The 19,890-nt window shown below is 53.3% G+C and overlaps 1 protein-coding gene and 1 pseudogene across 2 annotated transcripts; one reads left to right on the plus strand and one right to left on the minus strand.

The window, feature by feature from the left end:
* Positions 1-1,742: 1,742 nt before the first annotated feature.
* MYBL2 (MYB proto-oncogene like 2) lies at positions 1,743-19,011 on the minus strand. Of its 2 annotated transcripts, XM_051632914.1 has the most exons (15): positions 18,825-18,909; positions 15,922-16,004; positions 14,335-14,428; positions 13,393-13,464; positions 12,932-13,024; positions 11,036-11,256; positions 10,734-10,890; positions 9,687-9,956; positions 8,128-8,514; positions 7,404-7,543; positions 6,654-6,753; positions 5,535-5,648; positions 4,857-4,973; positions 4,487-4,633; positions 1,743-2,483 (listed from the first exon to the last, which is right to left on the minus strand). In XM_051632914.1, the coding sequence occupies exons 4-15, from the start codon at positions 13,447-13,449 to the stop codon at positions 2,355-2,357; spliced, it is 1,932 nt and encodes a 643-aa protein (XP_051488874.1). In that variant the 5' UTR covers positions 13,450-13,464; positions 14,335-14,428; positions 15,922-16,004; positions 18,825-18,909; the 3' UTR covers positions 1,743-2,354. The 2 variants fall into 2 exon arrangements, with proteins under 2 accessions (XP_051488874.1, XP_051488875.1); XM_051632915.1 differs by lacking the exon at positions 15,922-16,004 and having other exon boundaries at positions 18,825-19,011.
* LOC127391100 (uncharacterized) lies at positions 17,512-18,210 on the plus strand (annotated as a pseudogene).
* Positions 19,012-19,890: the final 879 nt, after the last annotated feature.

The following is a 19,890-nucleotide window of genomic DNA, read 5'->3' on the forward strand; positions in this document are numbered from 1 at the left end:
AACACCAAAAAGAAATACAAAGATGAAAATAAAGCAGCAACCTGGGCTTCTTGCAGCTTTCCAGCAAGCCAGGCCATGGAAGGAGATCCCACTCCTGCTCAACAAAGGCAGTGCAGCTCCTGGGATTCTTTTGTCCTAACCTTTTTTATCAACCTAAACTAAGTTTCCAGGTTCCTCTTTGTGAATGAGGGTTGTATAGCCCGAGAGGGCTGGGTTACAGCAGAAGCTTCACAGGGACAACAGTCAGGGCACAACCAGGGACACCATGGGGACATGGAGCCCTGGACTGAGAGCAGTCTCCAACAAAACCCCCTGCCAGGGTCTCCAGCTCCCATCCAGGGACTTTACAGCCAGCATAAAGTTCAACCTCTCTGAGATTTTGACTGAAAAGAAAGCAGAGCATCCAAACTAACAGAAAACCAAATCAAGTGGGGCTTCATTCCCCCACTCCAGAGCAGTGCCTATTCCCAAGCCCCAGGACAGCCAAGCCAGGCTGGCAATGTCCACACCAGAAGGAGCTCCATTTTTCAATTAAAAGCTAATTGCCTTTTTACTTATTAACTATGCAAGGCCTTGCTCATTTTCCTTGATATTTTTCTGCCCCTCAATCTTTCTTAATTAGCACTCTGCAATGCAGGGCACCCACCACTATCTGGATTTACAGCATCAGAGCAGCAGTTAATACTTCTCAGTCTCATAATCCTTTAATTTAGGGGCAGCTCCCAAACATACGTGCTGGGCTCATGCACCAATTTATTCTCCAGCTCAGGACTCCCAGTTCACATCAGTTCTGGGAAAAAAAAATGCAGTTCTATGCTTGATTATATTTATAAGGTTGCCCAGCACAGGAACAGCCAAGGCCACTAAAGCCCAAGCAGAGAGGGATGGTTTTATGACAATTTCTCTTAAAATAAGAACAGAATGGAAGCAGCTAAAGCCAGGCTTTCAGACAAGTGGTCCCAGCAGTCTTTCCAAAGCAAACATTGCAGCACTGAGAAACAGAAATAAAAATTACTTCATGGATTTGCTTTGGCCCTGAGCTTGTAGAAATGAGAAACGAGCTGGGTTTCAGAAACTCCCTTGTTTCCCAGGATCCAAGTTTTTATTAACAAGTTTGTCAGTAAGGATCCTTTTTCAACACAAGCCACCACCTGAAGAACGAGATGTGTACACAGCCCTGCTGGTTTTACACCCTGCAAAGGGACTGGGGACTGTGACCCCATTAAGAGGCACTAGGGTGAACAGACCCTCTCAGCTGCACCTTTGCTGTGCTGCCCCCCTGCTGGAGGCAGATCTGCCACCAGGGGGTTTTGGTGGCTTGCAAAGGATGGCACATCAGAACACAGCACCAACGCAGCTCACCCAGAGCTGTTCATGTGCTGCTCTAACCTGTGAGTTGCTCTTCAGTTTTTCCAGCACCTTTCCAAATGCAGTTACTGTATTGCTACAATTGCTACATTTCAGCCTTGGCTATGGCAAACAGGACCCCACATTACTGTTAACACACAAACAGCTACATGGATGCAGTTTTGGCCTCTGAAGGCAGAACAGCCTCTGCTATAACACACGCTCCTGATGCTGTTCCCCAACCCACCACTCCCTGCAGCCTCCCTCCACTCCTGCAGCTTTGCAGAGATCCCAGCCATGCTGAGCTCACACACACTGTGCCACCTTCCCATCAAGCAGTCAAAACCATTTCTAAACAGCAGACCCCAGGCAGAGTCAAAGACCAAGGGACAGGATGATGTTAGCACCATGGTTTATTTGAAGAGGGAGCACAGCCCCAGGAGAGGCACCCACCGCTCCCCACGCAGCAAGGCAGTGCAGAACAGCCCGTGGGCAGCAAAGGGACAAAGTCACCCCAAAGCACGTCCCCCCCGAGTGTACAACACCCTCCCTCCTCCTAGAGCCACTCCATCCCCAGAGGAGAGCTGGAAGGGTTGAAGTAAAAACAGACAGGAACCTTTGTAAAAGCTGCTCCCGAGGTACCAGAGCAGCCAGCAGGAAGTCCGGGCAGGCAGCGAGGCCGGTCTCCACTATCCACTGCACCATCCAAGGTGGAACATGGCTGCTTCATTCTGGTTCTGCAGAACCCAGGTCTTGCAGAGAGAGGTCTTGCTGTTGGCTCTCCAACCCTCCCTCATTTGCCTTTCCATAAGGATCCCATAAGTTGCATTCCACACATTAGCCAGCAGTTAGCCCCATTTATTACAATATAGATCTACCTGGGAACTGAAGGAACAAAATTCACCCCCACACTCTATAGGCCTGGCAGAGGGTATTTTTTCCTGTGGTTCCCCCTCCCCTTATTAAAAAAAAAATTAAAAATAAAATAAAAAATGCAGAACAATCCTTCATGATAAAATTAAGGTCCTTGATGTGTGACTCTGTTTCAACACGTCCAAAAACTGTCGAGCTTTTTCCTGCATTAAGATTTGGTCTCTGGTTCCACCACAGGCCACCACTTTCCAAGCCCTGGTCATCTACAGAGGGAAAAGAAAGCACATGTACAACACGGGAATTATGGGAGAGGACAAACACATTGATACCCTGATTCAAAATACCTCAAAAATAAATAAAACTAACCAGCATCTGCTAACCCAGTGAATCATAGGATGGTTTGGGTTGGAAGGGACCCTAAAGATCATCTTGTTTCAACCCCCTGCATGGGCAGGGAGACCTCCCACTAGATCTGGTTGCTCAGAGCCCCATCCAACCTGCCCTTCAACACCTCCAGGGATGGGGCAGCCACAAATAATAAACAAATAAAGCTTCAGACTTAGGAGCACCCATCTTGCATCCAGGAGGAACCTTCACAGTACTAATCATCACAGCTTAGACGGTTGTTTCTAGCAAGGAGGGGTTACACCACCAGCAGTTTCCCAGGCAAGTGCTCCATTTCAGGGCAACCCATATGCCTTTTCAGGGCTTTCTGGAGACAAAAAAAAAAATTCACCCAAGGCACAAACCCAGTAAGACTCCTCATGCTGAAGAGATTCCAGAGGGATGGAAGGAGTTAATGAACAGCTTTAGGGTTTATTCCCAACCAGTCCAATTCCTAGTAGAGCTGCTCAGCCCCAGGTCTAGACTGGTCAGAGACCATCCTTCACCACAATTTGATGCCTTCAGATTCAGCAGGGCCCCACAGCACGAGCTGAAAATCAGGTGTGCAAGCAGAAAGGTCACCCAGCAACAAGTGTGCAGTGAAATCCCACTGCCCACAGACAGCAGAGCTGTATTTGTACTCTGTCACCACACAAACTGCCTGTCACCTTCAAGTCCCTCCCAAAGCTTTATTTAGATGGGTCTATCAGCTCTCAGAGCAATTCAACCCTGCCTAGGACAGGAGGAGAAATGAAAGTGTTTAAGTAGGGTTTATTTTGAGAAGAGGAAGGAATTACTCTGGCTGAGGAGTACTTATTTGTCAGAAGAGCTTTGACAACTCTAATCCAGGGACAGCTGCAACCCCCCCTTGCTGCTGTGTTTTGTGAAGACTGAGCCAAGGCTCCTCAGTGAAGAGAACACTGCACCTAGGCTCTTCCTGGGATGTGAAAACATCCCCATCCCAGTCCACAGCTTCATCCCCTCTCCACAAGCAGAGCATTTCCATCCTCATTCAAGGCACTGGGGAGATCCCATGACTTGGCCCAAGCAAACATCTGCAAATTCATGGTCCAAATCCCCTTCTCTAAACCACACGGCCCAACAAAGCAAGGTTACCCTCCACTAATGCACTCTGCCTGCAAATGTACCAGGCAGTGAAGATTTTAGAAAGAGCACAAGAAACTCTTTGTGCCCCAAAAGGGCATTTTTAGGCTGCTGTGATTCCAGCAACACCCAGATACAACTGTGTGTGGAGCTGAGGGACAGAGTAGCTGTAACAGCACCACCCTCAGCACCAGCTGCAGGGTGGCACATCAGCTGGAGCTCTGTACTGCCATGGGTTGAGGTAAACAGCAGCATAAAGCCAGCCCAGGCTGCCTGTGGCACACATCACAACCTACAAACACCCTAAAAATCACAGAGGTGGGAAATATATTTTTTTAAGCACTTATACAGCACTTCAGACCTGCTATGCTCAGAAAAACAAGAGATGAGACTATTGTTTCCCACTCATGGAGCATTCACTGGAAAAAGGAAGGTTTACTTCACTGCTGGATCAATCCCCCAAATTCCCTGATGGACTGGGACAGGATGCAGATTCCCAAGAGGAAATCCAAGGCCAAACATGCTAAGTAGGCTCAGCTCTGATTCACCACAGGGCTTTGAGCCTCAGCAAAAGGGCAGGTTTACAGAGACAGGAGGAAGCTGTAGCAGGACAAACATGGTCATCTCCTAACCCTGGTGCCAAGGTAGCCCTGACAGCCTATGGATGCCTATGCAGGAGCGTGCAGAGCTTCATCCCCTTGCTCCTCCTCTCGAAGAGGAACAGGGCTGCACTTGCAGCTGATCTCCTGATGGGGACAGCAGTGGCTGCAGGGCTTACCGGTGCTGGTGGTCTGAAATGGCTCGGCATTTTCCTGTAGGACATTTTCTCTGGCTGCACTTGCACGAAGGCCCTGTTGAGCAAACCACTGTCGTTCTTCCTGCTCGAGGAGGAAAGATTCAGGGACCTCGACAGGAAATTCACAGGCTGAAAAAGGGGAAAAAAGAAAAGCATAAGGAGACAAGTTTGTTTGCTCTAACAGGGCTGCTATCTGGCCTGGCCAAAAGGCCAGCAAACAAATCCAGCCCTCCATCCACACTCAGAGGTCCTGTTCCAAGGCAACCCCAGCAAATCTCCCACTGCTCTTTGCACAGGGGTTCTTTGGAGCAGAAGTCAGCTCTGCCCCTGCTCTGAGCACAGGCCCCCTCACCTGGGCTCTTTTGAAACAGACAGTCTTGGGGAGGGCAGGTGCATTCTGAGTCATGTCTTCATCCACAATGTCCAGGGCCAGAGACTTCCGGACCTTCTTGATGGGACTCCTGCGCAACTGAGGGACATGGAAAAACAAGGGTCACCAGGAATCAACCCAGGGAACTCCTATCCTGAGGGCCCAGGGTGCACATCAAGCCCATGTCAGCCCAAGTTTGCATTGCACCAGCACCTCAGGAAGGTGGTGTGCTGCAGCCTTCCCCACCACAGGGCACAGCAGCTTTCAGTGCTCTCCTCTTGGCATCAAGAGCCACTGATTTAGAAGAGGAAGCCCCTTTTGGTAGGAAAGGAAGGCCACCAGGGAACTGACCCAAAAGACCCTGCACACCAACCCACAACCTCCTGGGAGCCCAACAGATGCTCCAAGTGTGCCATGGGTCTCTCCTGCAGGTTAGGGACACAGCATCTCCTAACACAGACGAAGTTCAGCATAGGCCAGGACACAGCCTGCCCTGTTTTAAGCAGGTCTGAACCTCAGGCACCTCTTGCTGATTAAAAGGCAGCAGTCACAGGCCAAAATCTTTTCAACATCAAGAGCAGGATGAACAAAATCAGCCAAAACACCCCTTAGCAGCACAAGACAGCTCAGCAGCAGGTACTAGATGCAAAATCAGTTCACCCCTTGTTTCCCCTTCTGTTTCTCAGGCTTCACATCATCCTCTATGATGAGTTCAATGCCAGCTTCACTTCGGAGCACTTCTTTCAAGTCTTCTTCAAGGTGAGGAGTCTGTGGCTTGTATAAAAAGGAGAGAAAGCACAAGACAGTCAAAATCTATATGCTGAGAAGACTCACAAGTATTTCCCCCAAGGGATAATTGCGTTGGGGAGCCCACAGTGGGAGGACAAACACAAAGACAACATATTTACTTCCCAGCTGGAAAAGCTATGGCAAGATTTCTGCTAGCCTGACAGATTTACAGGATCTCCAGGCATGAGAGACATGTAGCTGAACCCCAAATGTGCCATCGAGGGACCAGTATGCACAGAAGGCCTGGGATACTGGAAACTGCCATCCCCACACCTGCATTGAGAGACCTAGTTCCTCAGAGATGCCTGCATAGATTGTTCCCTTGCTTTTTCTTAAGGTCACCAGTAGCCAAGCACTGCAGCTTGATTCAAGGGCAGGTTTGGGCACTTCTAAGCTCCTCTGTAAACCAGCTAAAGTCCTGTGGCTACTTACCAGGATCATGACAAGATCCCCTTCATCCCTCCCATCTCAGCCTGGCACTACCAAACTGTATCTTGTTGTGGCCCAAATAACAGCTCACTCACAGCTGCACTGCAGCCTTCCCCACATAGAATTATAGAACATGTGGGGATGGAAGGGACCTTTGAAGTTCACCTAGTCCAGCCCCCCTGCAGTGCACAGAGACCTTTTTAACAAGATCAGGTTGCTCAGAGCCTCGTCAAGCCTGACCTTGAAGTTTTCCAGGAATGGGGCCTCCACAACTTCCCTGGGCAACCTGTTCCAGCCCTTTACCACCCTCATTGTAAAGAACTTCTTCCTAATACCAAATCTAAACCTACCCTGCTCCAGTTTAAGGCCATTGCCCCTCATCCTATTGCTACAATCCCCTTATCAACAGTCTCTCCCCAGCTTTCCTGTAGCCCCTCCAGGCACTGGAAGGCTGCTACAAGGCCTGCCTGGAGCCTTCCCTTCTCCAGGCTGAACAACCCCACTTCCTGTTTCCATTCATTCTGTTTCTGCCATCAAGTGACAGACTTGCCAAGTGCTTACCAGAGGTCTAATTGGTCCATATTTCTCCAAGGCATTTTTGAAAGGTGTGGGAGTGTGAGGAGTGTTGTCCACCACATACTTCTGATCTGGTGTGACAAAGCTGGCAGCAGAGAGTGGGCAAGATGAAGAATTAGACATGCTGTAACCCACACCAAGTAACCCCTGTCCTGAGCCCTCTCATTAAAAGAGCCACCTGCAGAGTCCCATGTGGTGGCAGCAGAAGCCACCTGCCTGGCTTGCACTGCCAGCACTCCTAAACCCTGTGTTGATCAGGGCAGTGACATGTCAGCCAGCAAAGTGCTGCCTGTGCTGAGCACCTCTTCTCACCTGCCTGGTACAGCACCCTGGGTAACCACCAGCCCAGACTGCCCCTTGGGGCAGGCAAAGCAGAGGGTGCAGAGCTAAAGGGATGGATCTGAACAGCTCTTGTTGAGGACACCAAAACCCTTCCCTGTTGGCACAGGGCTCACAGCACAGCAATGTTTCCCAGACAAAGACATGCACAGAAGGCAACAGCCCACTCAGCAGCTGAGCACCAGGATGGTCACTTGGCTGCAGCCCAGTGCAGCCTGGACAGTTGTTCCCTGCAGCTCACAGAGGAGCTGTCTTTGGGGGAAAACATCGACTGATGAAAATCCCCATCCTGCCCTGCTCTTCTCCCAGTCATGCCCATACAAGCAGTGGGGCAGGTATGTTTGAACTGGAAAAGGGTGCCCTCAAGTGGGGATGGGGGAGGAGGAAAGCACTCACGCTGAGTTCTTCTGAAGCAAAGGGGTCTTGTCCCTGTGCAGCGGGGTGGTGACAATCACCTTCTGACTGCACACAGGTGTGGAGGTCAGAGAGGGGTTCTCCAGTTCTAGTGTATCCTGTTTGGTCCAAAAGTTTAGGAACTGCACAGAAAAGACAGACACTCAGTCTCAAGCATCATAGCACAGTATCACAAATCACTACTTCTTCCTAAATATGGGGGAAAACTGAAGCAGGGACAATCCTTCCACACTCAGCGGCACAAGAGGGATCTGTCCCAGTACAAACCAGGATGACTCTTACAGACTGATACACCCATGACAAAGGCTGAAAGACACTTAGCCCCTTTGCAACATAGACAAGCCCAGAAGCATTTTCCAAAGCACAGCAACTCCAAGATCTGCACAAGGCACAAGCTGCCCAGCCTGCCTGTGTGACTTCACTGGAAGTGACCAGGAAAAGCCACTGTCCACTGGTGCTGCACAGCTACCCACAGCTGGGGCAGCAAAGCTGTGGGGACAGGAGCACCATGCTCCAGGGATCCAGCAGCAGGCAGGCATTAGGATCTGCACAAAGGTGCTCCCTCCTCATAGCAGGCACCTGTCCTGCCCATCACACAGGGAACACATGGCATTAGGGCACACAGACAGAGCACAAATGTGCTTATTAGCTCATGACCAAGCCCTGAGCAGAGGAGCACAGACTGGGCTCTGCCATTGCTCTGTACCTGAGATGGAGAGAAGGGCAGTGTCTTGACAGGGGTGCTCTTGGGTGTCATGCTGTTGCAGGAGTCAAGGAAGGAAAGGCTGGTGCTGGTGGCATTCTCCGTGACAGGGGAGAGGGAGATCTTCCTCTTCTTCTGCCTCTTCAGCACAGAGGGTGGTGTGCCAAAGCTCACCTCTGCGTGTGGGGAGATGGGGATGAGCTCCCCCTTGCTGCTCTTGCTCAGGTCGGAGATGGTGTGGCCATCCAGGCGGTACTCGGTCACGTTGGGCAGGGAGGGCGCTGGTTTGCTGGGGGTTTCCCTCACGGGGCTGTTGCTGCTACTGCTGCTGCCAGCGGAGGGCTCCTCAGGCAGGTCAAACTGGGTCAGGTCACACCACCCGTCTGGGTCCTGCACACGAGGGAAACCATCAGAAGCAGCCCAGGGAGGAAAGCTGAGCAGCTATCAACCGGTGCAGAGGCAGAGACGAACTAGGAGGTGAAATAACTGTGTGTGTCTGCGAGGCTGCATCACCTTGTGTAAGGAGCCTGGCTAGAGGAGAGAGCTCAAGGCCTCCTCCTCTCCACTGCCAGCACAGCAAGAGCCCCAGCAGGGAACTGACCCAGCTGAAAGCTGCTGCTTGTGCACAGGGCACATTTTCCTGTTTACGCAAGGCTGGTTTCCCAGTTGGGTTCACAGCACAGCTGCACAAACAGCTGCAGCCCCACACAGAGGGGACAAAAACAGCAGCTGGGGACAGGTCTGGGGACAGTGGCTGAATGAAGCGACTGTCACCCAACACCAACCCACTGTCTTGGGCACATCACTACAGCTGGCCAGACTAAAAATAACCAGACCTGTTCAAAGATCAGCTGCTTGGCAGCTCAACCCCACCAGTACCCCAAGTCCCATACAAGCAGACCCCTAAGGACCCACAGATGGGCTGTTAAGCCTTGGGCACAGACTCCCTGTCTTCCTATACACATGCAACATGGATCCTTCACGGATAACCAGCTCATAAACTCCTCAGGCAGGCTGGGAACTGTAGGGACCTTTCCCTCTGATGGCAGCTGAGTGCTCTGCTGATCCTCTGCAGCCTCCTGCCCAGTTACTTGTCACCCTGGGAACCTAAACGTTGCTTGACTGGCCCAAAATTACTTATCTCAGTGAAGCCACCTCCACTGACACACTCACTGTGAAGGGGTCTGTCCTGCATACTACAAGTGGGCCTGGCCCACTCCCAGTCCTATCCCAAAACAGGAGGGAAAGGAAAGCCCAGGAGCATGGACATGAATTGTTATGAAAGGAAGGCTTGAGATCAGGTCTGCCAGCCCATGCAGAATCCACACACAAGGACACCCACCTACAGGAATCTGCAAGTCTAGAACAACCCTGGAGAGCCGAAAAGGCCTAATCCAGCCCTAGGAAAAGAGATGGTGGGAAGCCACAAGCTAATGACAGGACTCAGCCCTCCTCAGGGTGCCCATGGTGATGAGCAAGGGGAACCAGCAAGTCCACTCAAGGGAAAAAGATGTGGACCAGTCTCCCTACATGAGCCAGAGGACTAAGGGTCTATTACTTACCGATTCAATCATCTCCAGAGCTTCATTGAAGGCTGGCACGGATGTTGGGTACAAGTAGTTGGTAGCTTCAACAACCCATTTGTAGGGTGATGTGATAAAGGAAGAAGCATCCTCAGGCACAGCATCCTCTGGGGTCCCCTCAGCATTTTGCTCCACCAGCTCAGCAGCTGGCAGCTCTGAAGGGAGCTCCTGCACTCCTGTCACCTCCTCATCACTGACATCCTCTTCCTTAATTTCAGAGGTATCGACTGGGCCATTTGGCAGGGTGTTCTGTGTGTAAACAAGAAGTCCAGTCATTAGGAGAAACCCAGGGAATAATGTCAAGTCCTGGGGACAATAAGCAAGTGTCCCTGGATACGCTCAGCTCTGCCTGCTCTCCTACCTGACGCTCAGTTTGACATCCCCCTTCTCCCTCACAGCTCTGTCCCACACACCACAAGCTGGAGACCATGCAACATAATAAGCACAGGACTGTTTAACCAAAGATTTCACTTTACAGTATCCCAAGAGAAAGCTGAAGGAAGGCTGAGCAGGTAGCCCTAATTCTGCATTTCCTACTTTCCAAGAGCCCACATTTGAAAACTACATGCTTTCTTCATTTAAAAAAATAAATAATAAGTGGGTGTACTTCCCCTGCTCCCTTTTTTAGAGGAAAGAAGGGAAAAAACCTCTTCACCACACACACACTGTCTGGAGCAGCCTCCTTCTCCCAACAGCAACAGCACAATGGAGCCAAAAAAGAAATCTTCAGTCTCCAAGACTAACTTGATGCTGGGATTGGCAAGATAACAGCACTAGCAGACTGCTGTTCTTTGCCCAGATAACAGGCTCAGGCACACATGACACCTCTAGCTCCTGGAGGGAGATATCTCCCAGGAGTCAGTATCTTGAAGAAGGCTGGGGGAAGGCACAGACTATCTACGTGGACACCAGGCTGTGGCAAAGGCTGCAGAAGAGGCAGCAGAAGGGTGGATGATCAGCTCTGATATGCATTAGCAGAGCAGGGGACTGACCCAGCTGCCTGCTGCAAACATGCAAGTGCAGTACCTGGCTCTCAACTCCCGTCTGACTTTGGCTCTCCTTGTCATCCACCTCCACAAGCAAGTAGAGTGACTTGGACTCCTTAGTTTCATTGAGGAAGCCTCCTGTGTCCACCTTGCGTTTGATGGTCGAGTTCCAGTGATTCTTCACAGCATTGTCAGTCCTGCAGAGAAAGCAGGAAACAGAGATGACCATTTACAGCAGCTTTAAAGCACAGCTAACAGCTCCTACGTGCTCTCCAGCCTCATCCTGCGAGTCCAACACATGGATCTCCATGGTCACCCAGCTGTGAAGCAAAGAGGTCCTACCTCCCAGGCAGCAGCTTGGCAATCTCCGCCCAACGATTCCCCAGGACCTTGTGGGCCTCAAAAATGATCCGATCCTCCTCCTCTGTCCACGAGGACTTCTTCACCTCAGGGTTCAGATGGTTGTGCCAGCGCTCCCGGCACTGCTTCCCTAAGCGTCCTTTCAGGTGCTTGGCTATCAGGGTCCATTGTTTGGTGCCATATTTTTTAACCAGTTCAATTACCTTTGAAGAGAGTGGGAGGGAAATAAGGAAACAGAATAAAGGAGGGGAAGGTCAACACAGTCTTCTTCAGGCTTTGCTCTTCACTTCTCTTGGGACCAGGTGTGGGCAGACAGAGAGAGGCCCCTTAGAACAAGTCAGTTGGAGGGACCCAGCACTGACAACCTGGTGTGTCAGCACTTGTGAGAGCAACAGTTCAGCCCAATGTCTGAAAGAGGCTGTTTCCATGCAGACATTTTGCCACATGGCACCTGTGAATGCAGATAACTACTCACAGAAGGTGTGGTGGAGACAGGCAGTTGCACCAGGGGCAGAGATGCCCAGATTTAGAATGTCCATTTCTGAGCATGTCCCACATGCTCCAAGGCTCCTCTGCCCTCCCTCCCCCTGAAGACCCGGCCAAATGACAACAGTCCCCACCAGCTCTGCACTGGTCTGCCTGCTGGGACAGAGGCACAGCCTCTCTCTAACAGTGTGATACACCAAGGACATGCCAGGGCTGCAGCTCCATGCCCCACAGGACACACAGTGCGAGCTCCAAAGCATAAATGAGCCATATTCACTTCAGAGCCCTCCAGTTTGCCACTTCCCCTTCCCCCAGGACTTTGTCACTTCTGCCTGAGGCTCAGTGGAAATGCTTCTGGCAGGAAATCTGTTGAGTGCCTGCAGTATGTCCATGGCAGTCAGGTTGAAACAGCTTGTAATGTTCAGCCCACCTAAACCTTAGAGAAGAGACTGAAGGGCTCATCCTGGCCACACTGAAAAGTGTGGGTGATGCTCACAGTGATCTTGGCCCATAACAAATGTCCCTACTGCAGACTTGACTAGTAAGTGCAGAAAAACAGACAAAAGACACTAAACTGAGGCACAGGCCAAGGAACTGGAATGCTTGCAGGCAACAGCAATGTGTGGTGTCAGGAGGAGAGAGCTGGAGCCCAGCCTGGCCAGGATGGCAGTGGGCATGACTGGGTAGGCTGCCAGTCAGGACATGCAAAGGGAAAGGGAGAGCAGGCAGTGCTTGCTCTGCTCTAAGGAGGTGGAATGACAAGATAAGCTTCCTTGACATAATGCACAGATGGGAGCAACAGCCTGGAAAGGGACCAAACGGGAAAGAAACAGGGGGACAGAAGTTTCACAGAAAAACTCAAAAACTAAGTTTTGCAGCAGAAAACATTGGTAAAAGTTGGAATGAACTCCACGTTTTCTTAAACGTATCAAGATTATGAACTTGAGCTGGCTCCTGTCAGGTCACTCTGGAATCAGCAGAGAAACAGGCTCACAGAAGCTGTGTTTCACCTAGCCAGTCTCAGTCATCCCCTTCAGGCTCTCTGCTGTGGCACAGGAAATGCCAGTCTTATTTTCTCAGGACCAACATGGCCAGGTCAGGTGCAAGCACTGCCAGCAGGCAGATGAATTCACTCCCTTTTCTGCTCTCTCCCTTGGCAGCCTGCTGTAGCAGTACTGTGTGAAAGGAAGAAGGTGTTTAGCTAAAGAGGCCAAGACCTTCTTCTGCTCATCACAACCACATCTGCACTAGGCTGCTCAGAACAGCTCAGAGTGCTGCTCTCGCAGGTATTCACCATTGGAAAATGTTACTCACAGCTTACAAGAAAAGACCTGAGGATCTGACACTCTGCAGTCACAGACCAACACTCAGATTCTCTCAGCCTTGACTCACCTTTTGGTCCTCCTCTTTGGTCCATGGGCCTTTAACCAAGTCTGGATTCAACACCCTCAGCCAGCGGTACTGACACTGCTGATCACTGCGGTTCTGGGAACAGGAACAAGAGCAGCCAGGGGTTAGTCTGGGGGCTCCCAGAGCCCCTGCAGCAACAGCAGCCCCCACATACACACAAGATGCCCCTCAGAAAACCTGCAGAAGCACATGGAGAATGCAGACTGACTAGGGCACTGGGCACACACACAAGAACCTCAGTTCCAACAGACTTGCCCCTGGAAGTCCTCTATACAAGAAGGATGTCTCCTGCCCTGAAGGAGCAGAGTTTCCCAGCCTAGAGCTGCAGCCAGGGAACAAAGTCCCACTGTGCAAAGTGCTGCACAGACACGGAGAACCAGCGCAATGAGCACAAGAAGCAACATGCAAACACTATGATTCCCAGCTGGGCAAGGGTCACTTACAGGAAAGTGACTGGCCAGGAACTTCCAGTCATTCTGCCCGTAATGTCTTACTAACATCTTCAGCTGCTCATCCTGCAAAGAACAAAGACATCCACTTTCACATACACTGAGGCAACACACGCCACAGGCACCCATGGGCCGATAGCATCAAGAGAAGCTAGATGTTTTGAGCTGTCAAGGTGGTGGTTGGGGTTTTTTTGCATTCTGCATTCAAGGGAGGAAGGCAGTTTGTGCCATCTTCCAGCAGCACTCCTGTTCCAAGTGGCCTCCACATCCTGGCTGGTCCCAGGCTCTCTACCAGGGCAAGCTTCTACAGTGAGTAGAAAACAAGAGCTCAGCTGCTGTTGTCACACTCAGGCCTGACTCAGCTCTGTGTGTGTGTGCTCTGGTTGGGCAAAGAGAGGCATAAAATAACTCCCTGCCCAACGTGGGGGAAACAGGACAACTTGTAGCTTTCACACAGAACAAAGATGGAGGAACTAGCAGGAGGGGAGAGAATATCCCAACTATTTTCTGGCTCTCAGACAGGATGACTAAGCCATGATCCCATCAGTCTCAATACTCCATATTTTTCCTAGAGAAAAAGGAGGGCATTTCCACGTGCAATTCCACTTGCTGGAGGCCTCAGCCATCTTCTGGAACCTCTCTTTGCTCACGAGAGATCTGTAGACAGCAGATGCCTCACTCAGGTCCCAGATCCTAAAGCAATGGGGGCTCTTCCTCTCCAGGCTACACTTCAAACTCCCCTGAACCTCCTAGGTTCATTAAGGCCTCAGCTCTCTCCAGTAAAACAGACACATGGTCTTCTCCAGCAGCAAGACAGCAGGAGGTGGTGTCACAGCCAACAGGTGAGCACTGGGGTGGAGGAACACAAGCCCTAGATGCCCTGGCAGAGTCTTAACCCAGACACCTCCCCTGAGCAAGCACCAGGCTCTCACTCACCTCTTCTTGTGTCCACTTGACTTTGCACCTGCCATCCCGCTGCTCCGGCACATCCGAGTCCGTGTCCTGGCAATGCAGGTCATCCTGGTCCTCGCTAGAAATCCAGAAGCAAAGATGATCATTTATACCTCTGCAGTAAAAACGCAGCAGAGAGGGAGCAACTTTCACGGCGCAGAGCTCCAGACCTGCTCCCCACCAGCACCGAGCTCACAATCACTCGAGCCACCCCAGGTCTAAAGAGGTCCCTGGATTTGGGCTCCTGGGCTGTGCCAGGAATTTCTGCGCTGCCGAGAGCAGGGCAGGGAGCATTTCTCTCCATTTCTGCTCCCTCCTGTCCCTCCGGGAGGACTGGCACCATTTCCCCTCCTCACAGCCCTCACTCCCGGATTGCTGGAGTACAGGGCAGGGACGCGAGGAGCAGCCAGCGCCGGCAGAGCGGCACATCACCCCCCTGCTCCTCCAGCAGCCCGAGCCGTGCCCTCGGGCCCCGCTCCCGGCCGCAGCCCTGCAACCCGCCGAACGGGGGGTGCGGGGCGGCGGCACTGCCCGGAACCGGAGAGCGGGAACGGGCGGCCGAGAGGGAGCGGCGCGGCGGAGAGGAGCCCCGAGGGCTCGGCAAGCGCGGGGCTGGCGGCGGAGCCCCCCCGTGGCGAAGGGCCCGCGCCCCCGGCCCGCCCCGGCCCGGCGCTCACCCGCGGCCCCGTCGCGCCATGGCAGGAGGGCCCGGGCGGCGCCGCCGCTTTCCTATCTCGCGCCAACCGCGGCCCCCGCCCGCGCGGGGCCGGCCCGCGCATGCGCGCTGCGCCCTCCCGCCCGCACAAAGAGGCGCGCGCGGGAGGGAGCCCGGCCGCTCCGCCCCCGGCCCGGCCTGAGGGGGCACGGGCATCCCCCCCCCGGGACCCCCTGACTGACAGCCCCCCCGAACCCTCGGCATCCCCCCCGGGACCCCCTGACTGACAGCCCCCTCGAACCCTCGGCATCCCCCCCGGGACATCCTGACAGCCCCCCCCGGACCCCCGGCATCCCCCCCGGACCCCCGGCATCCCCCCCGGACCTCCTGACAGCCCCCCCAGGGACCCCCCGACATCCCCCCCCCGATACTTCCCAACATCCCCCCTCCCAGAGACCTCCCAACATCCCCCCTAGACCCCCCAACATCCCCTCCAGGACCCTCTGGCATCCTCCCTCAGACCCTCTGGCACACCACCCCGCCTCCCCCCCCCCCCCCCCAAGATCTTCCCCCCCCCCGAGATCTCCCCCAGGACCCCCCGACATCTCCCCCGACATCTCCCCCGACACCCCCCGACCAGCACCGCAGTGGGCAGCTCTGAATGCAGGGCAGGAGGATATAACCACAGACACACACACCCCCTGTAGGACTCACTGCAGCCCCCCACCAGGAAGGCAGCTCAGGGCAGTTTTGGGGTGTCCCGAGCACACCCGTGGTCAGCTCGCAGAAGGGGTTCCCTTCTGTCACCACACCGCTGCGGGCACCTGCTGCCACAGCTGCCCGCGCGACACCGCGCCCCCGGCAGCCGCCTGCCACGCAAACGGGTGAAAAATCGAAGGCAAATTAAAGCCAACCACCTTGCCCAAGCTGCCTGCGCGGCACCTCTCGCTCCAGGGGTGCGTTATGGGATCCTGGGGTGCAGGCAGAGATCTGGGGCTGCCTGGGAGAGAGAGAGGAAAGAGGCGGTCAGCGTGGGAAAGCTCAGCTCTTCCCGGCAGCGGCACCGACACAGCGGGGAGAAAAGGTGGCAGGAGGAGCAGCTGCCCTGGCGACAACTGCCCCCAACACCTTGTCACACGTGTCTGGGGTGCGGGTATCTGCACGATGCCAGGAGACACACACACACACACACACACCTGCTCGTGTCCCCACCGCAGCTGTCATCTCCATGCTCAGCCCCTGCATGTGGATGCTCCCAGCCAGCGTTGCAGAGCAGCCACCACAACACTGGAAAGATATGTCACCTTGCTGGGGACTCTCCCTGAGTGCTGCTTCCATGTGTCCTCCTGCAGCAGAGGAGCTTGGCTCCTGTGAACCACAGGCCAGCCCTCGCAGGACTCAGTTTACCTCTACCAGTTGGCCTTCACTGCCCCTGTCCTTAAAAGGAAGTAAACAAAGACCCCTCCCTCTCCCAAACTAGCTCAATTAGGAAATTAGCCTGTTAATGAATGACCAGAACTATAAAACTGCTATAAGCAGAACTAGCAAAAAAGGGATCAAGATCTCTAAGGGGGTCTCTACAGAAACTGCAGTAAGTAGTGCTTTTTAGTCTGTCCTCTTAGCATGTGCTTTTTAGATTTATCACATGACTTTACTTACATTAAGTCATCTTTAAGGAAAAAGGACTTTAATTGCCTTCTAGGCTGGCCATACAGCCTCCCTTTGCAGCCCTCAGGAGCTTTTTCTTTCTGCTTTTAATGTGTTCAGGGTAAAAACGGTTTCAGACCACAGTAGCTGCTTTCCCTAACTTGCTCTTCCCTCTGGGGGTGGCTGGTAGGCAGCTAGCTGCTAACTGAACTAGTGTGGAAAATCTGGGTGGAAGAGGAGCATGAAGGAAGCTCCTGCCCCTGGAGCAGAAGGCAGGGCCAGGAGGGCCTGTACATAAGGATTTCCCTCAGACCCCACAGATCTATGGGTGAGGGTTATCATGTGTGGGACTCAAGCTGAGATGAGAGCTGCTCCTCAACATCCCCCATCCTAACCAGATCCTGGCTTTAGTGCCTCTATCTAACCTCTAACTGGGGTTAATAGACTTCTGACTCAAGGAACAAGGATGAAGTGTCTTGTGCCTCCAGGAAAACCAGCTCCATCTTAGTACCACTAGCAGCTGGAGAGGCTTACCAAGACTCCACTACACCCAGCACAAAGAGTGCTGAGGCTTAATAAATACAACTTTAGGGAGGTTCTATGATGACCTCCAAGATGGAAGGAGGCCTTGATGCAACTGTGTTGCTCTAGAAGACAATGACAGGCTGGATGGCCACCTACTTGTCCTGGATCCCACTCAGCTCCTTGCTTTTCTAGGACTGAGACAAGATTGTGCAGACAGCAGTCCTGCTACTCTTTAAGTTTGCAACTCATTAATGAACAGTAATGATCAATAACATGTTTATTCTAACAGGAACATCGTGGGCTCCATAAGCCTGACAGTGGTGGGATTCTGCACCATGCTGTCCACCAAGAGGCATGGTACCAGCATCCTGACCATAAAGGAAATCCTGAAAAATGGGTTTGTAGCTGGGACCTCCAGCCATGCCCATTCTTCTCCTGTCCACACTTGCTACACAGACCCCAGCAGTGCCTCCAAACCAGACACCTGGGAGATTCTCATGGACTTGGAGAATGCAACAAAAGGCAGTTCCCTGTGTGTTGTCAAGCAGCCAGAGTCCCTCAGCAGCTCCATTAAGACAGACCTGCACAGCCTGACCCAGGGCATCTCTGATCTCAGTCTTGTTTGTTTCTGCAAGACTCACCACAACCAGGCCATCTTTGACCTGTCTGGCCTCCCCTGTGAGCACCTCAGCAGAGCCACCTGCCTGATGGACCTGGCATCACAAAACACCTCAACACCATGCAAGACAGAAGCACCCCAAACAGCTGGAGAGCCTGTTCTCCAAGAGCACTGAGCTCACCTGTGACCCCTCAAGCCTTGGGAAGACTCCAGCATCCAGATGGGAGATCTCAGCAATAAAAGCCTCTCTGGATACCAGCCTGTCCCTTGATGTGAGCAACTGAGGAGCTGAGGTTACTAGGATGCTCCAAACAGGACACAGCATCCCTGGAGACATCTGTATTAATTCCTCTGGCTTGGCCTGGAGCCTTCAAGAGACTGACCCAGGGGTCTGGCACTGCTGAGACCCAGCTGAGTGATCCTGACCTTGTCCCAGTGTCTCTGCACCAGCTGCTGCCCTGGCTCCAGGCTGGAGCACGGTGGGCTGCGGGGTGCCAGCCTGAGGACAGCCACCCTGAAGATGATCCCAGATGAATCCTCCTGCCCTGAGCCAGGGGCTGGCCTGCTGAAGGCACCGCATGCTTGGATCTCCCAGCCTGGGGTGAGTGAAGCGGCCTGGGGCTCTGCTGGGTGGGGAAAGCTCAGGCTGCTTGGGCAGCCTCCCCCAAGCGACCCTCTGGCTAAGCAGCAAGCCCTGCGGGCTCCCCCTTCTCCCCGCTCCTTCTCTTTTGTATGAATGCAATCAAGATTTAAATGTCACTGCGCGGCTGCTCCCTGCTGCCCGCCCGGCCTGCGGCTGAGCTGGGGGGGGACGGGGGCCCCGGGGCCCGGCTCCAGCCGCCCCGGGGCCCGGCTCCAGCCGCCCCGGGGCCCGGCTGCCGGTAAAGCCGCCGGGAGCAGCCGCCGCGGGAGCCCCAGGGCCCGCCCGCAGCTCCGGCTGAGGAAGGGCGAGCCTCGGCTTCAAGATGGCCGGGCCCTGCCGAGCCCCGCTCCCCGCCCCGGCCCCGCTCCCCGCCCCGGCCCCGTTACCTGGCGGAGGAAGGCGGGAAGGTCTCGGCGACGGAGGGAAGCGGGAGGGCGGCTCTGGCCAAGGCCGGGCCATGGCGGCTGCTCCCGGGCTGCCGGGCCCCGCCGCTGCCCCCGGGGGCGCGGGCAGGGAAGCGGCGGGCGGGGATGGGGATCCCTCTTCTGGCACGCTGGGAGAAACACAGGCTGGGAGCGGCGGGACCGGGCCGGGCAGCGCAGAGAGCAGAGCAGCTCCCGGGCTGCAGCCCCTCCTTTCATCCGCTGTCCTCATCCTCACCCCGGCTGGAGGAATTCAGCACTGCCGACGTTTGCCACTTGACTCCGTCAATATCCCGGTCCGAGGGAAAGGAACGAGCCCACCCCTCCCGTTACACGTTTTCTTCCTCTGCTGTTCGAGCAGCCCACCTCGCACAGCCTTTATTTCCTCTCCACTTACAGAGAATGACTTATTAAAACCACTTTTCAGGGCATTTCCAGTTTGCTGAAGGACTGTCACACACTTCCCTCTCTTCTTTTAGGGATAAATTAAGAGACGAGAAGTTACACTGCTTGAGAGGACAGACAAAAAAAGGATTGCTGGGAATCAACTTCTGTGAATTACAAGAATAACTTCATGAATACAGAAGGTCCATGGCTTGCCTAACCTTCCACTGGTCTAGACTCGCTTCTTAAAAGCCCTCACCTACTTTCATTTCTTCAAAATTCTGTCCATCAGCTCTAAACTTTATGTGGATCACACTCCCATGACCAAAGCAAGCACTTCTGTTGACAAAATAACAGTTTAAATACTTCCGAAGGGACAGCTTTGAAAAAGAGATGGAAGCTATCTTCTCCACATATACTTCACAGTAGAGCTTCTGGCCAAAAAAACATCCATTCAGTGAATAAAAAATAAATAAAATCTGTTCTTTTACTTCAGCTGCCAGAGAGGCAGTACAGACCAACAGTGAACAGGGAGCTGCTTGTATTCTCCAGCTGCTCAGATGATTTTTTTTTCTAGGCCATGTTACAACAACAGGAACAGGTGACAAAACAACTCAGAAAAAGGGCTAGGAAAGAGAAAGTATTT

This window comes from Apus apus, chromosome 15, assembly GCF_020740795.1.
Source record: "Apus apus isolate bApuApu2 chromosome 15, bApuApu2.pri.cur, whole genome shotgun sequence".
NCBI lineage: Eukaryota > Metazoa > Chordata > Aves > Apodiformes > Apodidae > Apus > Apus apus.